Raw genomic sequence first — 23170 nt, forward strand, 5'->3', positions numbered from 1 at the left:
GCTTTCAACATAGCCAACGCCTTTACCACCTCTGTACTCATCAGATAACCTTCAGTTCCCTCCTAGCAGCTTTGAATGTCTGCTCTATGCACACCCCTGTGACAGGTTATTGCCAGAAGAAAAACAATGCATAATCCCCTATAGCTCCTACTCAAGCAGGGGAGACAGGAACTTGCCTAACTAAGCTCTGCTCCAACGGTGCGATGGAGGCTAGAGATGCTGAGAGTAGGATGTTACAGAGGCCCGCTGTCCAACCAGATGGCTCATCACAGAGGGCAATGTCCTGGGCCCCTCAGTGGCCCACAGCTCAGAAACACCAAGGTTCTTGGTCCGTGCAGACTTGATCTTGCTCGAGGGGCAAATTCATGCTAAACAAAACAGACACCCATATCTGAACAACCAGAAGGCCAATTTACCAATTTACCTTCTCAGCAGCTATTCATGTCTGCCCTTCAAGGCAAGTGCTGAAAGGCATCATTCAGGCACTCATTTGACAAAGATTTCATAGGCACCGGCTGCCCATTACTTAGCAAACCGCGAGCACCTGGTTGGGGTAAATACAGCCAGATGAGGCGGAGAGCCAGAAGTAGGAAGCAGAATTGTGCAATGAGCTTGGCGTCAAGCTAGAGTTCAAACGCTGTCCACCATTTATTAGGCAGGTGACTTGGAGAAAATTAACCTTCCTGACTCTGTTTCCTCATCTGTCAAATGGGAATAACAACACTACTTCACATGATTGTCAAAGGATTAAATGGGACTTCACATGTAAATTGCCTAGTTTTGTGTATGTTTGTATTTACCTGGGAAGGCTGTGTCATGTAATGGTTAAGGGAACAGACTCTGGGGTCAGACAGATCTCAGTTTAATTTCCAGCTCTGCCACTTACTAGTATATGATCTTGGGCAAATTTTTTCCTCTAAGCCTCAGTTTGCTCTGCACTGAATGGGAGGAACCTGCTTCAGATTCTCTCCCCCCCGCCCCCATCCTTCCCCTGTGTGCATGTGCACTCTCGCTCCCTCTCAAAATAAATAAACTTAAAACAAATTTTAGGAAAGGTATCTTGTATCGAGTACAAAACCAAAAACTCTTTAAAAAAGGACAAAAATTCTTCATAGGGACTAAGAAGTAAATAAGATAGTGTATCCAAAGCACTTAGCAAATTCTTAGGCTCTAAGAAGCATTCAAAGGTATGGTTAAGAATAATTTTATAATTGTTTTTTTTTTTAAAGAGAGCTAGTGAGTGGGGGAGGGGCAGAGGGAGAGAGAGAGAGAGAGAGAAAGAGGGTGAGAGAGAGAATCTCAAGCAGGCTCCACGCTGAGCTTGGAGTTCGATCATGCAACCCTGGGATCATGACCTGAGCCTAAATCAAGAGTTGGACACTCAACAAAGGCACTCAGGCACCCCAAGAATAATTTTAAAAAGCTATCCCCAGTTCAAGCCCCATGTTGGGCATGTAGCCTACTTTTAAAAAAGTAAATTTAAAAAATAAACTAAAATTCTGGGGTGCCCAGTTGGCTTGGTCAGTAGAGCACGTGACTCTTGATCTTTGGGTCATAAGTTCAAGCCCCACATTGGGTGTGGAGCCTACTGAGAAAATAAAAATACAGGGGGCACCTGGGTGGCTCAGTTGGTTAAGTGTCCGACTTCAGCTCAGGTTATGACCTCACAGTTCATGAGTTCGAGCCCCGCCATTGGGCTCTCTGCTGTCAGCACAGAACCTGCTTTGGATCCTCTTTCTCCCTCTCTCTCTGCCCCTTCCCCACTTGTCCTCTCTCAAAAAAATAAAAATAGAGCTGTCCCTGATTAGATACAAATGAGTGGTACACCTGCTAAAAATTAAAGTTAAAATTAGTACAAAGTTTTTTTAATGAAATTAAATATGAAACCATCACACATGGCAAAAAAGAAAATCACTTTGTATTTAGCTTTATTAAAAAATACTTCTGAGGGTCACCTGGGTGACTCGGTTAAGTACCTGACTTCACCTAAGGTCATAATCTCACAGAGTTGGAGCCTCACATCCGGGCTCCCTGCTGTCAGCACAGAGCCCACTTGATCCTCTGTCCCCTCCCCCACTCATGTCACACGCTCTCTTTCAAAACTAAATATAAAAAAATAAAAACTTAAAAAAAATACTTCTGAGAAGGCAGGCCTCTTAGACTAGTTTCACGCCCATCTTTTCCAACAGTTTCTAAAATAATGTCATTCGCGTGCAGCTATGCAAAAACCCCAATGTTTCAATGCTGCTAAGGCATATTTCATGTTGAACCAGAAGCAGCTTGTTTGGGATCTACCTTTTCCATTTACCTGATGGGAAACCTGGTACCCATAAAGCATTATGCATTTCTTTTAACAATCATACCCCCATGTATACACACTGGGTGGTTATAACAGAAGCTCTGGCACCAAGGACACAGATCACTTCTCTCAACTCTGGATCTTCCCTTTGATTTATTAACCTCCTCACCCACATTGTCAATTTTAAAGCCTCAGTCAGTTAAGCGTCTGCCTTCGGCTCAGGTCACGATCTCACGGTTGGTGAGTTCGAGCCCCACACTGGGCTCTCTACTGTCAGTGCAGAGCCTGCTTCGGATCCTCTCTCTCCCTCTCTCAAAATTAAATACATGTTAAAAAAATTTTGTAATGGTTTATGAAGCTTGTAAATCATGATTTACTCTAATAAAAATCAACATACCTTTCAGTGCCAACCTTCTTGCATATTTGACAGATCTGTAACAAAGGGCAGACCCTTATCCACCTCACCATGTCCTCAACAACATTGCTACTTTATTCAAATGGGGAAGACCACAGAAAGCAGATTAGAGCCCCTGGCTCTATTATTTGGCTCTTGGCTAACAACAACTATGTTTGCAAATTTCAGGATGGACTCGATCGCTTTTACAGTAGCAACTGAAACTTTTAAGCACAATTTAAGTTTTTGAAAGAATGGGAGAGTTTCTGTAATCACTTCAAAAGGAGGAAAACATGAGAGGCTCTAAATAGCCATTCCAGAGGGACCGCTCTGGAACCTCATTAGGAACACCTGCTTTGGGCTATGCTTTGCCTAGCAAGGAAGTCAATTTATAAACTGTGGAGTGGATTCCAGGAGTGGTAACCCAATGTGATACTCGTTTTGAGCAAAGTTATAGTGGAGCACGAGAACACGGAGACCTCTCCGAGACGCACTTTCCGGAGGGTCTCGGAGTCACGAACTAATTTGGTGTTTCCCTCTTTAGAAAACGGGTGTGCGGGCGTGCCTAGCCCCGGCAGGCTTGGTGCCGGGGAGGGGAGCCGTGGAGTGAGCGAGAAAGGCGGGCTACGGGCCGCACGACCCTGTAATGGTGTCTTGGCGAGTCACCGTCGCCGCGGGTACATGGACCCCGGCATCGGACCTTAAAAGACAGCACTCGGGGTGAAAGAGCCAGGCCCCCCCCCAATCATCACCGTCTGCCCAGGCCTAAAGGAGCAGGGAGGAGGAACAACTTCCGCCTCGAGGACCGACGACGGGCGTCCCCAGGGGACCGAAAGGGCAGCTAGGAACCCCCTGGGGAGGCCGCGCGCCCGCCACGAGGGGAACTCGGTGGGAACGCCCCGAAGCCAGAGCGGCGGGGGAAGGGAGTCAACCGCCATCTTCCCCCTCCCCGTCGCTCAAACCGACAAAGCGCGGCCCCGCGGCCAGCCCCCAGCCGCGGCCAGCCTGATCTCGCGAGACCGCGAAGACCTCTGGGAAAGGCGGGGGGAAGGGAGGACAGAGGAAGGAACCCCGGACCCGGGAGATGGGGGCGGGCTGAGGCGGCGAGCGGAGCCTCAGGAAGCAGGAGGGGCGGAGAAAGACGCGATTGACGCGGCACGTGGACCAATGACGAGCGAGCTCGGGCGCCCCTCGGGCCAATGAGCCGTGCGGCCTGGCGCGGGGGGCGGGCGCAGGGGCCGAGGGTAGCTTGAGCGCGGCGGCGGCGTTGTTCAGTCAGAGCGAGAACATTCCAGAGGTGAGTCCGGTGGAGGGGCGGCGGCGGCCCCGCGCCCCCTCCCCAGTCCTCCCCGCCCCTTCGACCCCCGCGGGCCGCTGGCTGGCGGGGAAGGCGCCCCGACGCCCGCGGCTCACGGCGCCGTCTCTCCGCGCCAGGTCGCCAGGCCCCGGGCGCTGAAGGGTGTGGACCCCGGACGTCGCTGGGACAGCCCCTCCCCGCTGCTCGGCGGCGCCTGGCCCGGCCGCTGCTCGCTGCGCTGCTCCGCCGCCTCCGCCGCCCCTCCTCGGACTCGGGTTCAGGCGCGCCTCACTTCATCCCAGTCCCGGGCGAGCAGCGTTGGGTTTATGTCTTTATTTGACGAAAACGGTGAGTCCGCCGGCGGGCCGGCGGGGAGATGGCGGCCGCACAAGATGGCGGCGCGCCGCGTGACCCGCGCGCGTGTGGCGCAGTTCGGGCGGGCCCCCGCGGCCCCCGCGCCCTGCCCCCCGCCCCGGCCCCCGCCCCCCTTTCCTCCCCCGCTTCCCTCCCCCCTTCCTCTCTCCCGCCCCCCACTCCGCCCCGCGGGAGCGCGCCGCGCGGGCTGAGTCAGGCCTAATTGCTGCATTCATGAGTCATCGCTCGCTCGGGGGCGGGGGCGGTCCGGGCCGGCGCCCCTCGGCCGGTTTCGTTTCCCCCGCCGCGCCGAGGCCGGGCGGCCTCCTGCCGCCCCCGGCGGCGCGGCCGGTGGGGCCCGGAGCGGAGCCGGGGAGGGGAGGTCGAGGTCGCGCTCGGTCACCGCCTCGCAGTCCGCGCGCACGGCCGCGAGCGCGCGCTTCCCGGTGGGGGTGGAGCGAGCGCCCGGTGCCGGAGGACGAGTCCGTAGTTTTCCGTCTCGGCGTGGGGGGTGGGGGAGGGAACCTGAGAAGTTTCTTCGGGAGACGGGCTAGGTTTGCAGAGCGCAGGCCTTGGTTCGGTCTCCCGGCAGTTGTTGAAATATGGCCGCTGCACGGAAGCGGACCTCCGACGGGCCGTGTGTTCGGCGTGGTGCGAGCCCGCGGCCGCTGGAGCAGCGCGGCGGCTCCCACCCTAGTCCAGGTGGAGGACTGCTTTGCCGCCACAGGTGTTCTGTGTTAGATGGGGTGCTGGCCGCCTCCCACGTGAGCTGGGTGCGCTCATGTAGCAGAATTAGGCGAAGGGAGGTTTCCTCGCGCGGGAATCCCGTTAAACGTCGGGGGGGGTTGTGTGTTCTCTTTCTCTTTCAGAGCTGTTGCGCAGCCATTGGTACCTGTATTGGGGAAACATAGCATACAAACAAGAAGCTTACAGCCTCAGTGGCGAAAATTTTTTCATGTCAGAGACCGAGAACTCTTGCAGTCGTTTATGTCATCCCTTCTTCTCCAGACAGAAGATACCAAAAAGTTGCAATCAAAGATCTCTTCATCTTATTGATAAAGCCACTAATAAGCCAAAATGTCTGTCAATGTCAACCGCAGTGTGTCAGACCAGTTCTATCGCTACAAGATGCCCCGTCTGATTGCCAAGGTAATCCAGATCTTCGTAATGAGGCCTAAGCTCTTTTTGTAGATTTTAAAAGATTGCAGCTTCTGGGGCAGATAATGCAAAAATTAAAGTTCTTTTTTCCTTTAGGTTGAGGGCAAAGGAAATGGTATCAAGACAGTTATAGTCAACATGGTTGACGTTGCAAAGGCGCTTAATCGGCCTCCAACGTGTAAGTAATGCCTCTTAGGAGGAGTCTGAAAAAAACATCAATATGGAAATGACGAACTTTGTGGGTGTCTTGTTTCAGTTGTATGTTAATTAGTTTTGGGGTTAAGTGGAATCCTGGGGGTGAAAAACAACTGACTTAGTAGTTGCTGTTAGGAGATAAAATTACCCAAGCAAAACATTTTAACTCCACATAAAAGTATAAAGAGTGACATTTGTATAAGGAGGAATGAGTAGCCAAAGATTTAGTTAACAGAACTTTTCCTCCCCCCTCATAGATCCCACCAAATATTTTGGTTGTGAGCTGGGAGCACAGACCCAGTTTGATGTTAAGAATGACCGTTACATTGTCAATGGATCTCATGAGGCGAATAAGCTGCAAGACATGTTGGATGGATTCATTAAAAAATTTGTTCTCTGTCCTGAGTGTGAGAATCCTGAAACAGATCTGGTGAGTGTTCTTGAGGGTTTTGTCAATAAGAGAAAAAGTCACCTGTCTGCTTTTCTGATCAGTTCTGTGATTCCACCAACTTCTGTTCCCGAGAAGGCAAAACAACTTCATTGGAAGTAAAAACCAGAAGCAACACGTTTTTATAAAATACTTTCATACTCTTCTACGTAGATTATTTTGCGTAAAAGATACTTTTTTTTTTTTTTTTTTTTTTTAAACGTTTATTTTACTTTTGAGACAGAGACAGAGCATGAACGGGGGAGGGTCAGAGAGAGAGGGAGACACAGAATCGGAAGCAGGCTCCAGGCTCTGAGCCATCAGCCCAGAGCCCGACGCGGGGCTCAAACTCACGGACCGCGAGATCGTGACCTGAGCCGAAGTCGGACGCTCAACCGACTGAGCCACCCAGGCACCCCTAAAAGATACTGTTTTTATGTTAAGCTGGAGTTACCATCAGATACTTCAACGCCTTGCTACTTGAAGAATTTTTGCTTTTTTATCATAGATGACATACTTGTTTTTAATCTTTCTTTTCTGGCAGCATGTCAATCCAAAGAAGCAAACAATAGGTAATTCTTGTAAAGCCTGTGGCTATCGAGGCATGCTTGACACACATCATAAACTCTGCACGTTCATTCTCAAAAACCCACCTGGTAAGTGTTCATGATAAACTTCTAAGATTTTAGCTTAAAAGCAACTGATGTTGGAAACAAAACTGAAGCTTTCTTGCTGTTACAAAATTAAAATATAAGGGATTTCTAATCTCTGTACCGTGTTACGTGGAATCTATGAGTTTGAAAGACTGCCAGTTAAACTCTGCTTTGTTCAGTTTGTTGTTGTCGGTTTTTAAGATCTGTTCTTTTGGAACGGGAGAAGTAGATACTATAAAACAAACTGTTGGGATCCCAGCAAAAGATCTACTTCTGGAATACTGTTTTGTGAACTGGGGTCTTTGCTTTTTAAGCTTGAGTGGCTTTAGAACATTGCAAGCAACACTCTGTGTCAGATGATCGAAGTTGTCTGATGCAATTTGAGCTTGCTATAGCAAGAAAGTCTAACCTATTCCAGTGGTCTCTTCCATGAGACCGACTGTTATATAGACTTAAACAGTGTTCTAACTGTTAACTAAAGTGCGGTTGAGATAAGCCTTTGTTCAGGTTCATGGGGGGAGAGAGGGTCAGGAGTGCCAACTTTCACTTAATTACCTGTTCTTTTTGAGGCACTACATCTTAATCTTTTCTAGTATTTGAGGGACATTCTCTTCTTACCCTGAGTGTTTTCACATATGAAATAATGGTAGATGAACTTGGTTTATGAGTCCTTTTAGAATTATTAAGTAGCATTGTGTTTGTGTATGGTTTTCTGAGGGGAATGTTCCAAAGCGAAAAGGGGCAAGGTTTTAAATGTTCATGAGACACCATGAAGTGTTATACTCACTGTAGTATTAATTTTTCACTTCTTTTTTTGGTTTTCCTGTAGAGAATAGTGACAGTGGTACAGGAAAGAAAGAAAAGGAAAAGAAAAACAGGAAGGGCAAAGACAAGGAAAATGGTTCCATGTCCAGCAGTGAGACCCCACCACCACCACCACCAAATGAGATCAGTCCTCCTCCACATGCCGTGGTGAGTGCACAGTTGATGGTATGGTAGGCGCTAAAGTTGTGTAAAATACGATGCTTGGGTGACATGGGCAAAAAGAATGAAACTAGTCATAGTTACAACATTGCAACCGTATGTTAGGTTCCTGATCCTGTGGTTAAAAAAGCCTGATGCCATTAACATGACTAGAAATTTGGCATGTTTTTTTTTTGTATTTTTAAGGTATTTGACCAACCATACTTGTATTTAACAGGAAGAAGAGGAGGATGATGATTGGGGGGAGGATACAACTGAGGAAGCTCAAAGACGCAGAATGGATGAAATCAGTGACCATGCGAAAGTTCTGACACTCAGTGATGATTTGGAAAGGACTGTTGAAGAGCGGGTCAATATCCTGTTTGATTTTGTTAAGGTAAAGCAAGTTGCTTCAAGAGCAGTTAAACAATTATGCGATCAAGAAATCAATTTTTTCTAGCCTTGGGTTTTAAGGTATCTATGACTAAGCTGGTTACTTGGCGAGTAATTTTTTCTCAAGCTGTCTTTTGAATACTCCGGTGACAGGTTTATTTTTTCCATGTTTTGCTCAAAAACTTCTTGAAGGTGGTTCCAGGTACTATCTTTGGCATGCACGTAATCACTGAAGTCTTGAAACTGGGGTGCCTGGGTGGCTCAGTTCAGCGTTCCACTTCAGCTCAAGTCATGATCTTTTCATGAGTTCAAGTGCAGAGCCTGTTTGAGATATTGAGTCTCTGTCTCTCTCCCCCTACCCCTGCTTGGCACTTTCTCAAAGTAGATAAATTTTTAAAATGTGAATAAGTAAGTCCTGCAACTATAATAAATTAGGAAAAAGGTCCTTTAAAGTTGGAATTACTAACTGGCATCTCTGGAGCAAGATACGTCTCCCATGCACTGAACTGCTTCCTTTTTGCAGAAAAAGAAAGAAGAAGGTATTATTGACTCATCAGACAAAGAAATTGTTGCTGAAGCAGAAAGATTGGATGTAAAAGCCATGGGCCCTCTTGTTTTGACTGAAGTTCTTTTTAATGAGAAGATTAGAGAACAAATTAAGAAATACAGGCGCCATTTCCTACGAGTAAGCAAATTATTTTAGGTTCATAAATAAGATGAGAGCTGGGTGACCCTGGGAACGTTGTTCTCTGTCATACTAAAAATGGAAATGATTGACCTACCTCACAAGCATGGGAGTATCTGGAAAATGCTGTACATAGCCCCTTATAGATAAAATAACACAGATCTTTAAGGGTTGACTGAATCACTGTTGAAGGCCATAGCTTTAAGGAATGATACTGGGACGATTAATGTCCTTTTAGTGCTTCTTTGAAAGCTTGTTAATGCCAACGTGTTTATTTCCAGTTTTGTCACAACAACAAAAAAGCTCAACGGTACCTTCTTCACGGTTTGGAGTGTGTGGTAGCAATGCATCAAGCTCAGCTCATTTCCAAGATTCCCCATATCTTGAAGGAGATGTATGATGCAGATCTGTTGGAAGAAGAAGTCATCATCAGCTGGTCAGAAAAGGTGGGGAGTGTAGATACATAAACAGTCTCTTCAAGATGAGAAGTGTCGACCGCTGTTGGGGGGCTCTTTTGGAAGAAGTAACTTCTAATACTTCTACATTGAAATAGTGTCCCTGGGATAACCCGTAGGTGATTCCCACCTGGTGTTGAGTCCAGATTAGGATGTGACCCAGTCCCTTCAAAGAGCTGAATGTGGGCAATTCTGTGAGTGACTCAAAAATTATTTTTTAGATTCCTCAACTAAGGAAATTGTATTGAACGTTTTTTAGGCGTCTAAGAAATATGTTTCAAAAGACCTTGCCAAAGAGATTCGTGTCAAAGCGGAACCATTTATAAAATGGTTGAAGGAAGCAGAGGAGGAATCTTCTGGTGGTGAAGAAGATGATGAAGATGAGAATATTGAGGTAAATAGTGTTAGAGGTGGGGGTTTGGGAAGTTTAAAATGGCAGTCTTGGGTAACTGAAAATCTTGGGTAAGTGAAATCTCTCAATTTGATTGGCAATAATCTATGAATGTTCAAAGGTAACAGCAGGTTGAGTATAGAGGGGCTAGTTGTATATGAAAATTAAAATGTTACGCCATAGAGAGAGAACTTGGTTTTCACATGACAAAAACTTAGAAACAATAAAGGCTGTGTTTGGATAGTTTTTTTTTCCTTATTGACCATGGATTTGTACTACTATTATTTTTTTTTTTTTTTAATTTTTTTTTTTCAACGTTTTTTATTTATTTTTGGGACAGAGAGAGACATAGCATGAACGGGGGAGGGGCAGAGAGAGAGGGAGACACAGAACCGGAAACAGGCTCCAGGCTCCGAGCCATCAGCCCAGAGCCTGACGCGGGGCTCGAACTCACGGACCGCGAGATCGTGACCTGGCTGAAGTCGGACACTTAACCGACTGCGCCACCCAGGCGCCCCTGTACTACTATTATTTTTATAAATAGGTTTACTGGGATAAAAATTTACAGTAAACAAAAAATTTGTTTTTATCAGGTGGTGTATTCGAAGACTGCCAGTGTACCTAAAGTTGAAGCTGTGAAGTCTGACAACAAGGATGATGACATTGATATTGATGCCATTTAAAGGGGTGGGTGCAGCCCAGCTTAACAGTGTAATGCTGCAAATCTTTCTGCATCATCAGCCAGAAGTGCAACATGTATGTGCAAAAGCTAAAATGGCTTAACATCATGCTACACTTTCTACTAAAAATGTATTGCTGTGAGTGGTCTGTAATTAAGCCCAACAAGACATCTAGGGAGTCCATACACATATCAGTGAGCAGATATAGTTTGCTTATTTATAGCATGTTTCTTTTTGAAAAATTAGTGGTGGACACATTTGGATCACATTTATACAGTTAAAAAATAAAGATTTGATTTTGGTCATTCTTAAGATTTTGGCTCCGAATGACTTACGCTGAAATGGCTCCTTAAAATACTGCACCATCATTAACCTGATAGGACTCTTGGAGCCTGTTAGATATTGTTAGATGCTGAGACTGTAAAGGTGTCTTCAGCAGAATGTAAACATAAGCTTACTTATAATTCTCTGCAGCCATTGAGAAGTACTTTCTGAGTGTTCAGTCCCTCAAAATGGCATCTGGTAATGTACATTCTTCTCATGCCAAGGTGGACTGATAATCAAATGGCAGCGTGACATCTTTATCTTACTGAGAAGTAAAAATGACCTGAGTGTCCTATAAATAATTTTAAGAGCAGGTTTTGAAACTTGAATTGTGTTTTTTCAGTTCGTGTATACTTACCCCAAATTGTAGTCTTTGGAGTCATGTGCATTGCACGTTGGATGAGCCAGGGGAATTATTACATTAACAAATAAGCATTTTACGTGTATGTAGCTGTTGCTTTATACTGAGAAATTTTTGAAACTAAGGTGTGGTTATATAGTAAGCTATGACTTTATTTGGGGGAAGCAGGAAAAGGTGCACTTAATCTCTAGCAAAATGAGCATAATTTTTCAACTCTTATTCTTAGGATCTAATTATAATTTCAAATGTTTTAGGCATACTGTATCTTTTGTTCATTGTGGATTTCCTCCTGATAATATGGTTTGTTTAATGCCTTTTACATGTGGATACTTAGTAGCTTAATGCTTTTTAGGTTTTGGTTGCTATCTTGCCAAAATAAGTGTTACTGTGTCTCAAACTTGATTCCCCCCCCCCCAAAAAATGTTTTATTTAAAAAAAAGCTAAGAGCATACTTCCAGTTAAAGCCTATATTTTGGTGTAAGACTTAAGGTGTTTTTTATTTCATGTTGAATATAGCCAGACACCCAAGAAGTCTGATAATGGTCACTGAATGCAGGTTACTGGGGCCTGACCCAGCCCACCCTGAGATTTAGATTTGGAAATTAACTTGCTGGTGAATTCTTGGCTCAATTAGCTGGTCTAAACTCATTTGACGTGGGTTATGGCTATATCAGAAATTCTCTTCAGGGGAGAAACTTGTTCCATTTATTCCTTTCCAAAGTACACTAAGAATCAAAAATCCAAAGGATTAATTTTGTTGGGAGCACTGTCTTACATCGCTTTTTCTGTGATCCATCTTCACAGATTATAATGAGACCTTAATAAATGTATCTAATAATTTTTCACATTGGAAATTATATAAACATTTGGTATAATAAAATCTTGTTAGCTTGATGTTTTAAGGAAGTAAAATCAAGTAATCTACCTGCAAATTGGTCTCTCTCTGCCTTTCAGTCAATATTGAGTGAAGATGCATCTACCAGGAGAGAATGTGCTCTGTCACACCGAAGAGATGAGATTTTTGCAAACTTGTATCTTATTTAGGTTACAATTCTTTGCCATAGGTGATTTTGCTTTCATTATCTGAAATTCTGTAGGAGTTGGTGGTGACTTAGGCCAAGTTGCATTCAACATACCCAATGTCAAGCTAATAGGGTTTTGTTATGGAGCTTTCTTCTTCTCCCCTACCCTCCTGATTTTAATTTGAAAGAAACCCCCTTCGGGCTTCTAAACACTATTTTGGCTGAGACCAGTATTCAGTCTGGTGCCAAACTTAGAATGGAATTCAAATCCACATAATAAAAATTTTACCCATAGAAGCTATCTTAGTAAGTTAATCCTTGCTTTAATCTATTCAACGGTTTTAAAATTTCCTGTTTTAAACAGCTACATTACTTGATTAAAACAATGTTGAAATTATATTTTGTCTTTGCTTTAATATTAAAATTAGTCAAGATTTTTATTTTATATGATCGGAGCATTGAACTCTGCCCTGTTTTGTAGCTGCTGGTTTGAATTTGTGTTGGGATGTTTTACTTCCATGGTTGCAAGTCCCACTCACAAAACACACACTGCCTCATTACTGTGGGTCAGTGACTTTCCCTAGGTCTTGTATTCCTGTCCTGTAACCCAAATTAATTACAAACTGAAAAGTTCTGCCTTAATCTGAGTTCTTGAAATTTCTTCAGTTACTTTGGGGAATTGAGGTGTTAAGTGTATAGTCCTGTAACTGGATACAGTTTTTATTTCTAGTTAAGAAGGGGAAACGGGTGCTTGGGGGGCTCAGTTGGTTAAGCGGCCAACTTTGGCTCAGGTCATGATCTCAGGGCTCGTGAGCTCTAGCCCTGAGTCGGGCTCTGTGCTAACAGCTCGGAGTCTGGAACCTGCTTCGGATTCTGTGTCCCATCCCCCCCCCCGCGCGCTCGCTCTCTCGCTCTCTCTCTCAAAAATGAATAAACATTAAAGAATTTAAGAAAGGGTCATAGAGGAGATTTTTCTCTAAACAAGTCCTTTCTGGAATCGATGAACCTCTGGTTTGAGAAGGGAAAGAGGTATTCTTTTAATACGGTGCTTTCCATCTCGGGCTATGCTGCAGTATCGTGTCGTCCCCCCCCCCCCCCCGTTTACTCCAGGGCAGTGAGCACTGAGTAAAAGCCTTTGATCTGAAGAGAACTTTGAAATAAAAGCTGGTCTTCTTAAAAGTAGAAAATCTAGAGGGGTACTGCTCAAAAAGAGACTTCTTGCTGCATTTTGTGTCTCTTAAAGATGTTTTTGGTTTTGTTTTTTTATGTTTGTTTTTGAGAGAGAGTGGGGAGAGGGGCGGGGAGAAGGGGGAGACACAGAATCTGAAGCAGGATCCAGGCTCTGAGCTGTCAGCACAGAGCCTGACGTGGGGCTTGAACTCACAAACCGCAAGATCATGATCTGAGCCAGAGTCGGGTGCTAAACTGAGCCACCCAGGCGTCCCCTTTGACTTTTAATTGACAAGACTATAGGGGCACCTGGGTGGCTTGATTGTGTCCAATTTCTGCTCAGGTGTGATCTCACAATTCATGGGTTGGAGCCTGCTTTGGATCCTGTGTCTTTCCTCTTTGGCTCCTCCCCTGTTCACTGCCTGTCTCTCGCTCCCTCTCAAAATGTCTTTTTTGAAAACATGACAAGATAAAGCAGAGTGATATGGGCAAATAACTTGGCAAAGGTCTTGAGGCTGGTTTATGCAGTCTCTGTAGTTGACCCTGTGAGCCTTTGCTCTTAGAAGGCTGGGGGCTCAGGTTTTCTGTCCACCTGCAGTAGGACTCTGTACTCCAGCCCTAATACCTGGTGGTTTACAGCCAGAAAAGTGAATCATTCTGTGTACTAGAATATGGGGAGAATAGCTACCTGCAGAGACGTTTTCCTCAGAACCTAGACTGGGGGAATAGTGTTAGGATCTCAAAACAGGGGAAGGGTCCGAGTTGCTCCAGTGCCTGCTATTGGGATACCATTCATTCAGTGAGGCTTTTTTTAATACTTATTTGCGTATTTATTTTTGAGGGTGCGAGTGAGCACAAGGCAGAGAGAGAAGTGGGGCTTAAGCTTATCCAGTGTGAGACTCAAACTCATGAACCATGAGATCATGACCTGAAGTCAGATGCTCAACAACTGAGCTACCCAGGCACCCCAGTGAGCTCTTTTTAAGGGGCATATTCACGTGGGCTTTGGAATCAGACCTGGACTCCAGCCTGGGCCTCTCTGGGAGACTTCTCCGTAGTAGAGATGGTAACTCCACCATGCAGCACTTAAAATTCTGATGGAAGCCTAATAATGTCAGTGGAGGGATTCTTGCTGGGCTGGGGCAGATAGGGAAAACCGGTCTTGTCTGGAAGGAGGGGATAGAAGGGTAGTGTGTGTGCTGGAATCTCCAGATATCTGAAGCAGGGATCGGAATAGACTGAGGAGAGCAGTGGGTAGCTAGAAGTTATTTTTAAGCTACTGAACAGTTGAAGGGAAGCCCTGTGGTTAAGCAGCCATTAGTGTGCCATAGGTGATTACTACGAGCAACATTTATTCTGCAGTGGTACTCCGACCAAGCCAAGTCTATGGCTGAGGACAGTTCCTGGGCCTACTGGGATCCCGTAACAGCTGCAGACAGCACCCTGACCCAGTAGCTAGCTCAGCCTGTCACCTCTCCCAACAGAGTGAGTGGAGCACCTCCCATTAGCACTGTCATGGGGTAGCACTAAGCTGGTGCCGGCAACATTTAAGCCCCCAGCCCAAGATGAACCAGACTGAGGGGTTCAGGGCCAGTGGGTGAAGCTGGGCCACGTCTAGTGCTAGCAGTCTTTTAACTGGAGGAAGAAGCGTCATTCCAAAGTATCCAGTGGGGTTGGTAGCACAGGTATTAACATGCACCTCATAGGAAGAGATAAGCCCGGAGAGTAGAGAACTGTCCTGAGGTCCCGTGGCATAACCCACACAAGCTGGACCCCAACATTTCTGCCTAAGTGAACTGTGCCCCATCCAGCTTTCAGGTCTTTGTTGCACTGTGAGGGACTTAATGCAGAGATAAGGAGGAACTTTGTTCCTTAAGAGGGTTTGTGCAGGGAAGACCAGATGACAGATTGCTTGACGTTGATTGAAATTTACACTGAATGGACTAGAGCCATCAGAAGCAGTCTCCCAAAGGAAGGGCACCATTCCCTCGGGTACCCCAGCAGATCCTTTAGCCCCTGACCTGCGTCAGACCTTGGGCAAACTTGCATTGTTCCCCACCCTGGAGGAGTTCACAGACCAAAGCACACACAGGAGAGGGGTAGAACTTGAGAGAAAATGACTGGGGACTTGACTGTCTGAAATTAAAAGCAGCATCACTGAGGATGAGGATGAGTAGAAATGTGGAAGGGAAGGCCCTTCCCTGAAGTGGACTGTAGCAGATGAGGCTGGAAGCAGTGGGACATCTGCAAAGTCAAGCCCTTGAAGCTTTACAAGACTGCAGGAACAATTCTATTTGCATTCTCCTGTAGGGGCAGCTAACCCACTGGGAGTCCAGGAGGAGGGAGTGGAGGGCAGTCCCATGGCTGACACCCAGCAGTGGAAGACTGGTCAGACAAGGATGCACTTTTATTTATCCTGGGAAGTTTAGGGTCTCCAAACAGCCTTGCCTGTTGAGTCCCAGTGCCCCAGATTGGAGAGAGCAGGCCCAAACCCCTTTCCCAGAGGGAGCAGAATCAGAGCACCCATGAATGATAGAATTTCACCCTCCTTAGACCATGTTTCCCATTCGGAGTTTGGATAAAGGCCCACACCCAGCAGGAGGTCCCTGGAGCGTCAGGGCCTGAGTGGACACAGTTTTTATATTGTGGCTGCTAGGTCAAGGATTGTTTTGTAGTGGCAGGGTTGGGGACCTCCAACACTGAAGAAAATTTTTTAGACGTAACTACAAGCTGTTTTGATTGAGAACTTTACCCGGATGTGGAGGATGGTTTTCCAAGGAGTCACAGGATAATGGTATTGGGAATCTCACACAAGTCTCGACTTCTGAGGGCCCAGAGATTGCTGCAGTTTGGCGTTGTGGACATATTGTAGCAGTCAGGGCTCCAGGCAGCTGTGCAAGACAGCATCTCTCCAGGGCGCTGCCCACCTGTCTGCGTCCCTGGGTTTCTCTTTTTCTGTCCACTGCCCATAAGTTTCCTGGTTCTCTAGAACTGTACTCGTGACTTGGCTTTCTCATGGTGCCCCGCGCCCGTGAAGCTTCTATTCCTTCAGTTCTTAAACCTGATGTGAATTCCTGACCGGCTGTGTCTGATACACTCCACAGCTTCTCAACATTTCTATCAGGTTGGTTTGTTCACTTGCAGCTGTTGTAGGCTCTGTTGGCAGCTCCAATTTGCTGTGGCTAAGGGAGGACAGAGTGTCACAAGGGATTTGAAATGTGGCTCCCGGAGGTTGCTTTACAATAGGGGATGGTGATTGGAGTCCTCAGGGACCTCCGTGATACATTGCCTTTCCCTGGAATCTATTTCCTCCATTACTAGCAGGTTCTGAGGATGTCTACTGAGGACATTTGCTGTCTCATCTAAGCAGTTAACCAAATGGCAAGTGGACGCTGCCCTTGGGTGAACGTACCCTGAGAAGAGGCTACAGGCCCTGCCACAGAGATCTCACATCTGATAGGGGAGCCAGGGTGGGCCAAAAGGACCCTGTCCTCCAAGTAGCAGGAATCTGTTCTAGGATTGCAGCTTCTGATCAGAGTGCAGACAAAGAGAGGCCATTGTTGCACCTCCCCCCATTGTTGCAAGCCCCTCCTCTTCAGGCTAACATGACTTAACGGGATGTAAAGGGAGAGTACCCCCACCACCTTCAATTTTCTCATCTTTGCCCCTTTTTTGCCAGATAACAAAGACTGATGTATGAAAGCAACTGAATTTACAAGGGAAAAATAGAAAGTGTACGTGCTCAGGGAAAAGCTTGGTCTGAAAAGAGCTGAGGTTTATATGTTAGGGGCGCCTGGGTGGCTCAGTTGGTTAGGTATCTGACTCGATTTCGGCTCAGGTCATGATCTTGTGGTTCGTGTGATCAAGCCCCGCACTTCGGGCTCCCAGCTAACAGCACAGAGCCTGCTGGGGATCCTCTGCTCCTGCCCCTGCTTGTGCTCAAACACACTTTCTCTGAAAAAAGTTCATACCTCAGGATGACCCTTGGCACAGAGACCATCTATAACTGAACATAACATGTAATTTGAAATGGTAACAACCCAGCAAGCCCTGGGGATGGAAAGAATCTGATTTCCAGAGTTAGTACTTGGTTAGATTCAAGTATCCACTGTACAACAAAAACCTTACAAGAAATAGGAAACAGGAAAGTATGTCCCATTCACAAGGTTAAAGAAATCAAACAGTCTCTGAAAAAGATCTAATAGCAGATCTTCTGAACAAAGTATTTAACCATCTTAAAGATACTCAAAAAACTAAAGGAAAATGTGGAGAAAGTCAAGACAGTTTCTAAACAATAGAAATATCATTAAAGATAAGAAACCTAAAAAAATGTTGGAGCCAAAAAATACAAATGAAAAGTTCACTACAGGGATTCAAAGGCAGATGTGGGCATGCAGAAAAATTCAGCAAGCTTAAAATACTGAAGAAATTATTGAATCAAAACAACCAACAGATCTAAGAAAATCGAACAGAGCCTAAGTGACCTGTGGAACACCAGTAAGAGGACCAACCTATGCATTGTGGAAGTCTCAGAAGGAAAAGAGAAAGGGACAATATTTGAAGAAATGCTGGCTGAAGTTTTCCCAAGGTAAACCAGACATGACGTTCAAACATCCAAGAAGCTCAGCAGAGTCCCAAGTAAGAGACTCAGACCCACTGAGACACGTTATAATCAAACTTCAAAAAACAAGAGAATCTCGAAAGTAACAGAACAGGGACTCCTAGATACAGGGATCATTTCCACCACCACCTCCATAAGATGTCTCATCAGAAACAATGTAGGCCAGAAGGTTGATAATATTCAAAGTACTAAAAGAGAAAGTAAATTGTAGTTACGAAGTGAGGACAGAAATCCAACATTCCCAGAAAACCAAAAGCTGAGAAGGTTTGTTAACCACCAAACTTGCCCTGTAAGAAATGCTCAAGGGATGCCTGTAGGGTGAAGTGAAAGAATACTAGACATAAAAATCTTTTTTTTAAGGTAAATAGGAATTACAAAAACTATTGGACTCGTAACGCCCACTTTATTTTCTACGTGGTTTAGGAGAATGGATTTAAAAAACAAATATTAATTGGCCACCTGAGTGGCTCGGTTGAACTTCTGACTTCAATTGAGCATCCAACTTCTGGTCAGGTCATGATCTGGTTGGCGAGTTCAAGCCCCGAGTCTGGTATGCTGTTGTCAGGGTCAAAGCCCACTTCAGGTCTTCTGTCCCTCCCTCTCTGCCCTTCCCCCACTTGCACTCTCAAAAAAATAAACAACTAGTATTACTGTAATTTTGTTTTCTAACTCCGATTTTTATTTCCTGCATAATTCTTTTAAGTTTATTTTGAAAGAATCCCAAGCAGGCTCTGTGCTATCAGCACGGATCCCTGGATCCCGACATGGGGCTTGAACCCAGGAATCCATGAGATCATGTTCTGAGCCAAGATCAAGAGTCAGTCATTTGACCGGCCAAGCCAGTCAGGTGCCCCTGTTTTCTTTTTAATTTTTTTTTTCAACGTTTTTTATTTATTTTTGGGACAGAGAGAGACAGAGCATGAACGGGGGAGGGGCAGAGAGAGAGGGAGACACAGAATCGGAAACAGGCTCCAGGCTCCGAGCCGTCAGCCCAGAGCCTGACGCGGGGCTCGAACTCACGGACCGCGAGATCGTGACCTGAGCTGAAGTCGGACGCTTAACCGACTGCGCCACCCAGGCGCCCCACCCTGTTTTCTACATAATTGAAGAAACTAATGAATTTTAAAGAATTATTACTTTGTTTCTGGACGCTACTTTGCATAAAGGTGTAGTTTTGTGACAGTTGTTAATTGACAGGGTAGGGAGAGAAACAGTCTTTGTAAATTAGTGAACTTAAGCTGGTATTAATTCAAATTAGAATGTTACAACTTTAGGACGTTAAATGTAATCTCTGTGGTAACCTCAAAAAAAATATATAGAATATGTACAACAGAAAATGAGAAAATAATTTAAACATTTAACTACAAATATCACCTAAACACAAAAGATTACAGTAATGCAGGAAATGAGGGACAATAGAGCTTTAAGGTATACAGAAAACGGCACAATGACAAAATTGTCCTTACCAGTATTAATTTAAGCGTAAATGGGTTAAACTCTAATCAAAAGAGGGATTGGCAGAATAAATAAAAATACATGATGGCAACTACATGCTATAAAGAGACTCGATCCAAGCCCAAATAGATTGAAAGTGAAAGAATGGCAAAAGATACTCCATGCAGATAGTAACCCATAGAGATAGGGGATGACTATGCTAATATCAGACAAAATAGATTTTAAAACAATAAAGGTTATAAAAGAAAAAGACAATTATGTATTAATAAAAGTGTCAATACAGCAAAAAAGAACAATTATTAACATTGGCACAACTAAGACCAGGAAAATTTATGAAGGGGTGTGCAGGTGGCTCAGTTGGTTAAGTGTCTGACTCTTGATTTCAGCTCAGATTGGTTGTGATCTCCTGTTCCACCGTCATGAGATTGAGCCCCATCTGGGGCTCTGCACTGACAAATGTGGAGCCTGCTTGGGATTCTCTCTCCCTTTCTGCCCTTCCCCAGCTCACTCACTCTCAAAGAAAACTCTATGTGAAGGGAAAACAAAGAATTGAAGGTAGAGTTCTACGGTAGTAGATGGAGACTTTAACACCCCACTCTCAATAATACAATGACCAGCCAAAGTAAGGAAAGAAAGGATTTAACACAGTGCATAAACCAACTAGATCTAACTGAAATTTACAGACCGTTCCACCCAACAACAGCAGCGCACACTTTTCAAGTGCACATGGGACATTTTCTAGAATAGGCTATCCATTAGGATATAAAATAAGTCTCAGTATAGGTAAAAGATCAGAGGAGTACCTGGGTAGCTCAGTTGGTTAAGCGACTGAGTTGCTTTCAACTCAGGTCATGATCTGGTTCATGAGCTCAAGCCCCACATCCAGCTATTTGCTGTCAGTGCAGAGCCCACTTGGAATCCTCTGCCCCGCCCCCCTCCCCCCCCCCCCCCACTCATGCTCATGCACTGTCTCTCAAACTTCTTTAAAAAAGTAAAACTAAGGGGTACCTGGGTGGCTCAGTGGGTTGAGAATCCAACTCTTGATTTCAGCTCAGGTCGTGATCTCACAGTTTGTGAGTTCGAGCCCCATGTAGGGCTCTGCACTAACTGCAGAGCCTGCTTGGGATTCTCTCCCTTTCTCTCTGGCCCTCCCCTGCTCATGCTTTCTCTCTCAAAATAAATAAATCTATATATTTTTTAAAGCAGTAGAACTAGAGGGGTGCCTAGGTGGCTCAGTAGGTTGGGCATCCAACTTCGGTTCAGGTTATGATCTCACGGTTCATGAGTTCGAGCCCTGCATCAGGGTCTGTGCTGACAGCTCAGAGCCTGGAGCCTGTTTTGGATTCTGTGTCTCCTCTCTTTCTCTGCCATCCCCAGCTTGTGCTCTGTCTCAAAAATAAACACTAAAAAAAAATTTTTACAGGAGTAGAACTAGGAAAAAAAAGTGGAAATTAAAATGCTATTAAACAATCAATGAATCAAAGAAGAAATCAAAGGGAAATTAGAAAATATTTTGAGATGAATAGAAACAAAAACCTTAAGAGACCGAGCAAAAACAGTGCTAAGCTATACATGCTTAGCATTAAAAATCAAAGATTTCAAATCAACAACCTAACTTTACAACTTAAGGAACTAGAGCAAGAAGAATAAACCCAAATCTAGCAGAAGGAAGGAAAAAGTAGACTAGAGATAAATAGTAGAAAAATAATAGAGAAAAGTCAATAAACCAAAAGATATTCTATGCAAATGGAAACCAGATGAAAGCAGGAGTAACTATACTTGTATCAAACAAAATAAAGCTTAAAGACTAAAAAAAAAGATAACAGTGTTACATAATGATAAAGGGGTATTTATGCAGTCAGTAGAGGAGCACTAAAATACATGAAATGAATATTAAAAGACCTAAAGGAAGAAATCACAATACACTAATAAGGGATTTTATTGTCCCATTATACCAATGGATAGAACATCCAGACAAAATCAGTAAGGAAACATTAGCCATAAATGACATATTAGTCCAGATGGACTTAGATGTTTACAGAGCATTCCATCCAAAGACAACAGCATACACGTCTTTCACAAGTGTACATGGAGCATTTTCCAGTGTAGGTCATATTTAGACCACAAAACAAGTCTTAATAAATTTAAGAGGATTGAAATAATACCAAGCATCTTTTCCAAACACAATGGTATGAAACTAGAAATTAATTTTATGAAGAAGGAGTGCCTGGGTGGCTCAGTCGGCTCAGGTCATGATCTTGCAGTTGACGAGTTCAAGCCCCGAGTCAGGCTCTATGCTAACAGCTTGGAGCCTGCTTCGGATTCTGTGTCCCCCTCCCTCGCTTACGCTCTCTCTCTCTCTCAAAAATAAATAAACATTTGTATATATATAAATATTTATAGGGGCGCCTGGGTGGCGCAGTCGGTTAAGCGTCCGACTTCAGCCAGGTCATGATCTCTCGGTTCGTGAGTTCGAGCCCCGCGTCGGGCTCTGGGCTGATGGCTCGGAGCCTGGAGCCTGTTTCCGATTCTGTGTCTCCCTCTCTCTCTGCCCCTCCCCCGTTCATGCTCTGTCTCTCTCTGTCCCAAAAATAAATAAAAAACGTTGAAAAAAAATTAAAATATATATATATTTATATATATAAATATTTATATATATTTAATTTTATGAAGAAAACTGGAAAGTTCACAAATATGTGGAGATTAAAACAGCTACTGAACAACCAATGGGTCAAAGAGGAAATAAATTTAAAAACACCTTGAGACAAATGAAAACAAATATACCAAAATTCATGGGATGCAACAAAAGCAATTGTAAGACAGAAATTCATAGTGATAAATGCTGGCTTCAAGAAACAAATGTGTCATAACAACTGAGATCTACACCTCAGAACAAATGAAGCCCAAAGTTAAGAGAGGGAAAGCTATAACAAAGCATAAATAAATGGAGTCTAAAAAGACAATGAAGAAGATCAATGAAAGTAAGAGCTGGTTCACTGAAAAAGATAAAACTACATTGACAAGCTTTTAGCTAGACTCACCAAGAAAAAAGGACTCAAAATTAGAAATGAAAGATATTAGAACTAATACCACAGATGGGGCGCCTGGGTGGCTCAGCCAGTTAAGCGTCAGACTCTTGATTTCTGCTCACGTCATGATATCATTGTGAGATTGAGCTCCACATTGGGCTCTGCACTGACAGTGTGGAATCTGCTTGGGATTCTCTCTCTCTCCCTCTAGGCCCCTCCCCTGCTCATTCTCTCCATCAAAGTAAATGAACTTAGGAAAATAAATGAACTTTAAAAAAAAAAAAAAATCTTGGGGCACTGGGTGGCTCAGTCAGTTCACCTGGGTGGCTCAGTCAGTTGAGCGTCCGACTTCGGCTCAGGTCGTGATCTCGCGGTCTTGTGAGTTCGAGCCCCGCGTCGGGCTTTGTGCTGACAGCTCAGAGCCTGGAACCTGCTTCGGATTCTGTGTCTCCCTCTCTCTCTCTCTCTAGCCTTCCTCCACTCATGCTCTGTCTCTCTCTGTCTCAGAAATAAATAAACGTTTAAAAAAATTACAAATAAATAAAAACTGATACCATAGAAATACGAAGGGTCATAAGAAACTATTGTGAACGATCATGCCAACAAATTAGACAACCTAGAAGAAATGGATACGTTTCTAGAAACATGCAACCTACCAATTGTAATGAAACAGAAAATCCGAACAGACTGATTACTAGTAAGGAGATTGAATCAGTAATCAAAAACTCCAAACAAAAGTCCAGGACTAGATGGTCTCACTGGTGAATTCTACCAAACATTCAAAGAAGAATTAATCATTCTCAAAATCTTCTAAAAAATAGAAGAGGGAGCTCTTCAAAACACT

At 44.5% G+C, this 23170-nt stretch overlaps 1 protein-coding gene, 1 long non-coding RNA gene and 1 other non-coding gene across 4 annotated transcripts; 2 read left to right on the top strand and 1 right to left on the bottom strand.

Moving 5' to 3' along the window:
• Positions 1-1911: 1911 nt before the first annotated feature.
• On the bottom strand, positions 1912-3734 carry LOC131517790 (uncharacterized). The gene is made up of 2 exons (XR_009264841.1): positions 1987-3734; positions 1912-1955 (listed from the first exon to the last, which is right to left on the bottom strand). It is a non-coding gene; the product is annotated as an uncharacterized LOC131517790 (long non-coding RNA).
• Positions 3735-3876: 142 nt separating this feature from the next.
• EIF5 (eukaryotic translation initiation factor 5) lies at positions 3877-12448 on the top strand. 2 transcript variants are annotated; one of them, XM_058740369.1, is made up of 12 exons: positions 3877-3990; positions 4128-4338; positions 5214-5493; positions 5599-5680; positions 5955-6127; positions 6669-6780; positions 7607-7749; positions 7979-8137; positions 8657-8818; positions 9100-9264; positions 9533-9667; positions 10258-12448. In XM_058740369.1, the coding sequence occupies exons 3-12, from the start codon at positions 5422-5424 to the stop codon at positions 10345-10347; spliced, it is 1293 nt and encodes a 430-aa protein (XP_058596352.1). In that variant the 5' UTR covers positions 3877-3990; positions 4128-4338; positions 5214-5421; the 3' UTR covers positions 10348-12448. The 2 variants fall into 2 exon arrangements, with proteins under 2 accessions (XP_058596352.1, XP_058596353.1); XM_058740370.1 differs by lacking the exons at positions 3877-3990; positions 4128-4338 and adding an exon at positions 4687-4826.
• LOC131518512 (small nucleolar RNA SNORA28) lies at positions 7115-7238 on the top strand. Its single transcript, XR_009265183.1, has one exon. It is a non-coding gene; the product is annotated as a small nucleolar RNA SNORA28 (small nucleolar RNA).
• Positions 12449-23170: the final 10722 nt, after the last annotated feature.

The sequence above is a fragment of the Neofelis nebulosa genome, chromosome 7 (assembly GCF_028018385.1).
Source record: "Neofelis nebulosa isolate mNeoNeb1 chromosome 7, mNeoNeb1.pri, whole genome shotgun sequence".
Taxonomy (NCBI): domain Eukaryota; kingdom Metazoa; phylum Chordata; class Mammalia; order Carnivora; family Felidae; genus Neofelis; species Neofelis nebulosa.

What these genes read in the sequence shown, in the direction of transcription:
- EIF5 (XM_058740369.1), top strand. Translation starts at nt 5,422, where the DNA reads ATGTCTGTCAATGTCAACCGCAGTGTGTCAGACCAGTTCTATCGCTAC. An exon ending in CATTCTCAAAAACCCACCTG is followed by an intron (nt 6,781 to 7,606) that starts GTAAGTGTTCAT and finishes GTTTTCCTGTAG; the next exon opens with AGAATAGTGACAGTGGTACA. An exon ending in ATGAAGATGAGAATATTGAG is followed by an intron (nt 9,668 to 10,257) that starts GTAAATAGTGTT and finishes TGTTTTTATCAG; the next exon opens with GTGGTGTATTCGAAGACTGC.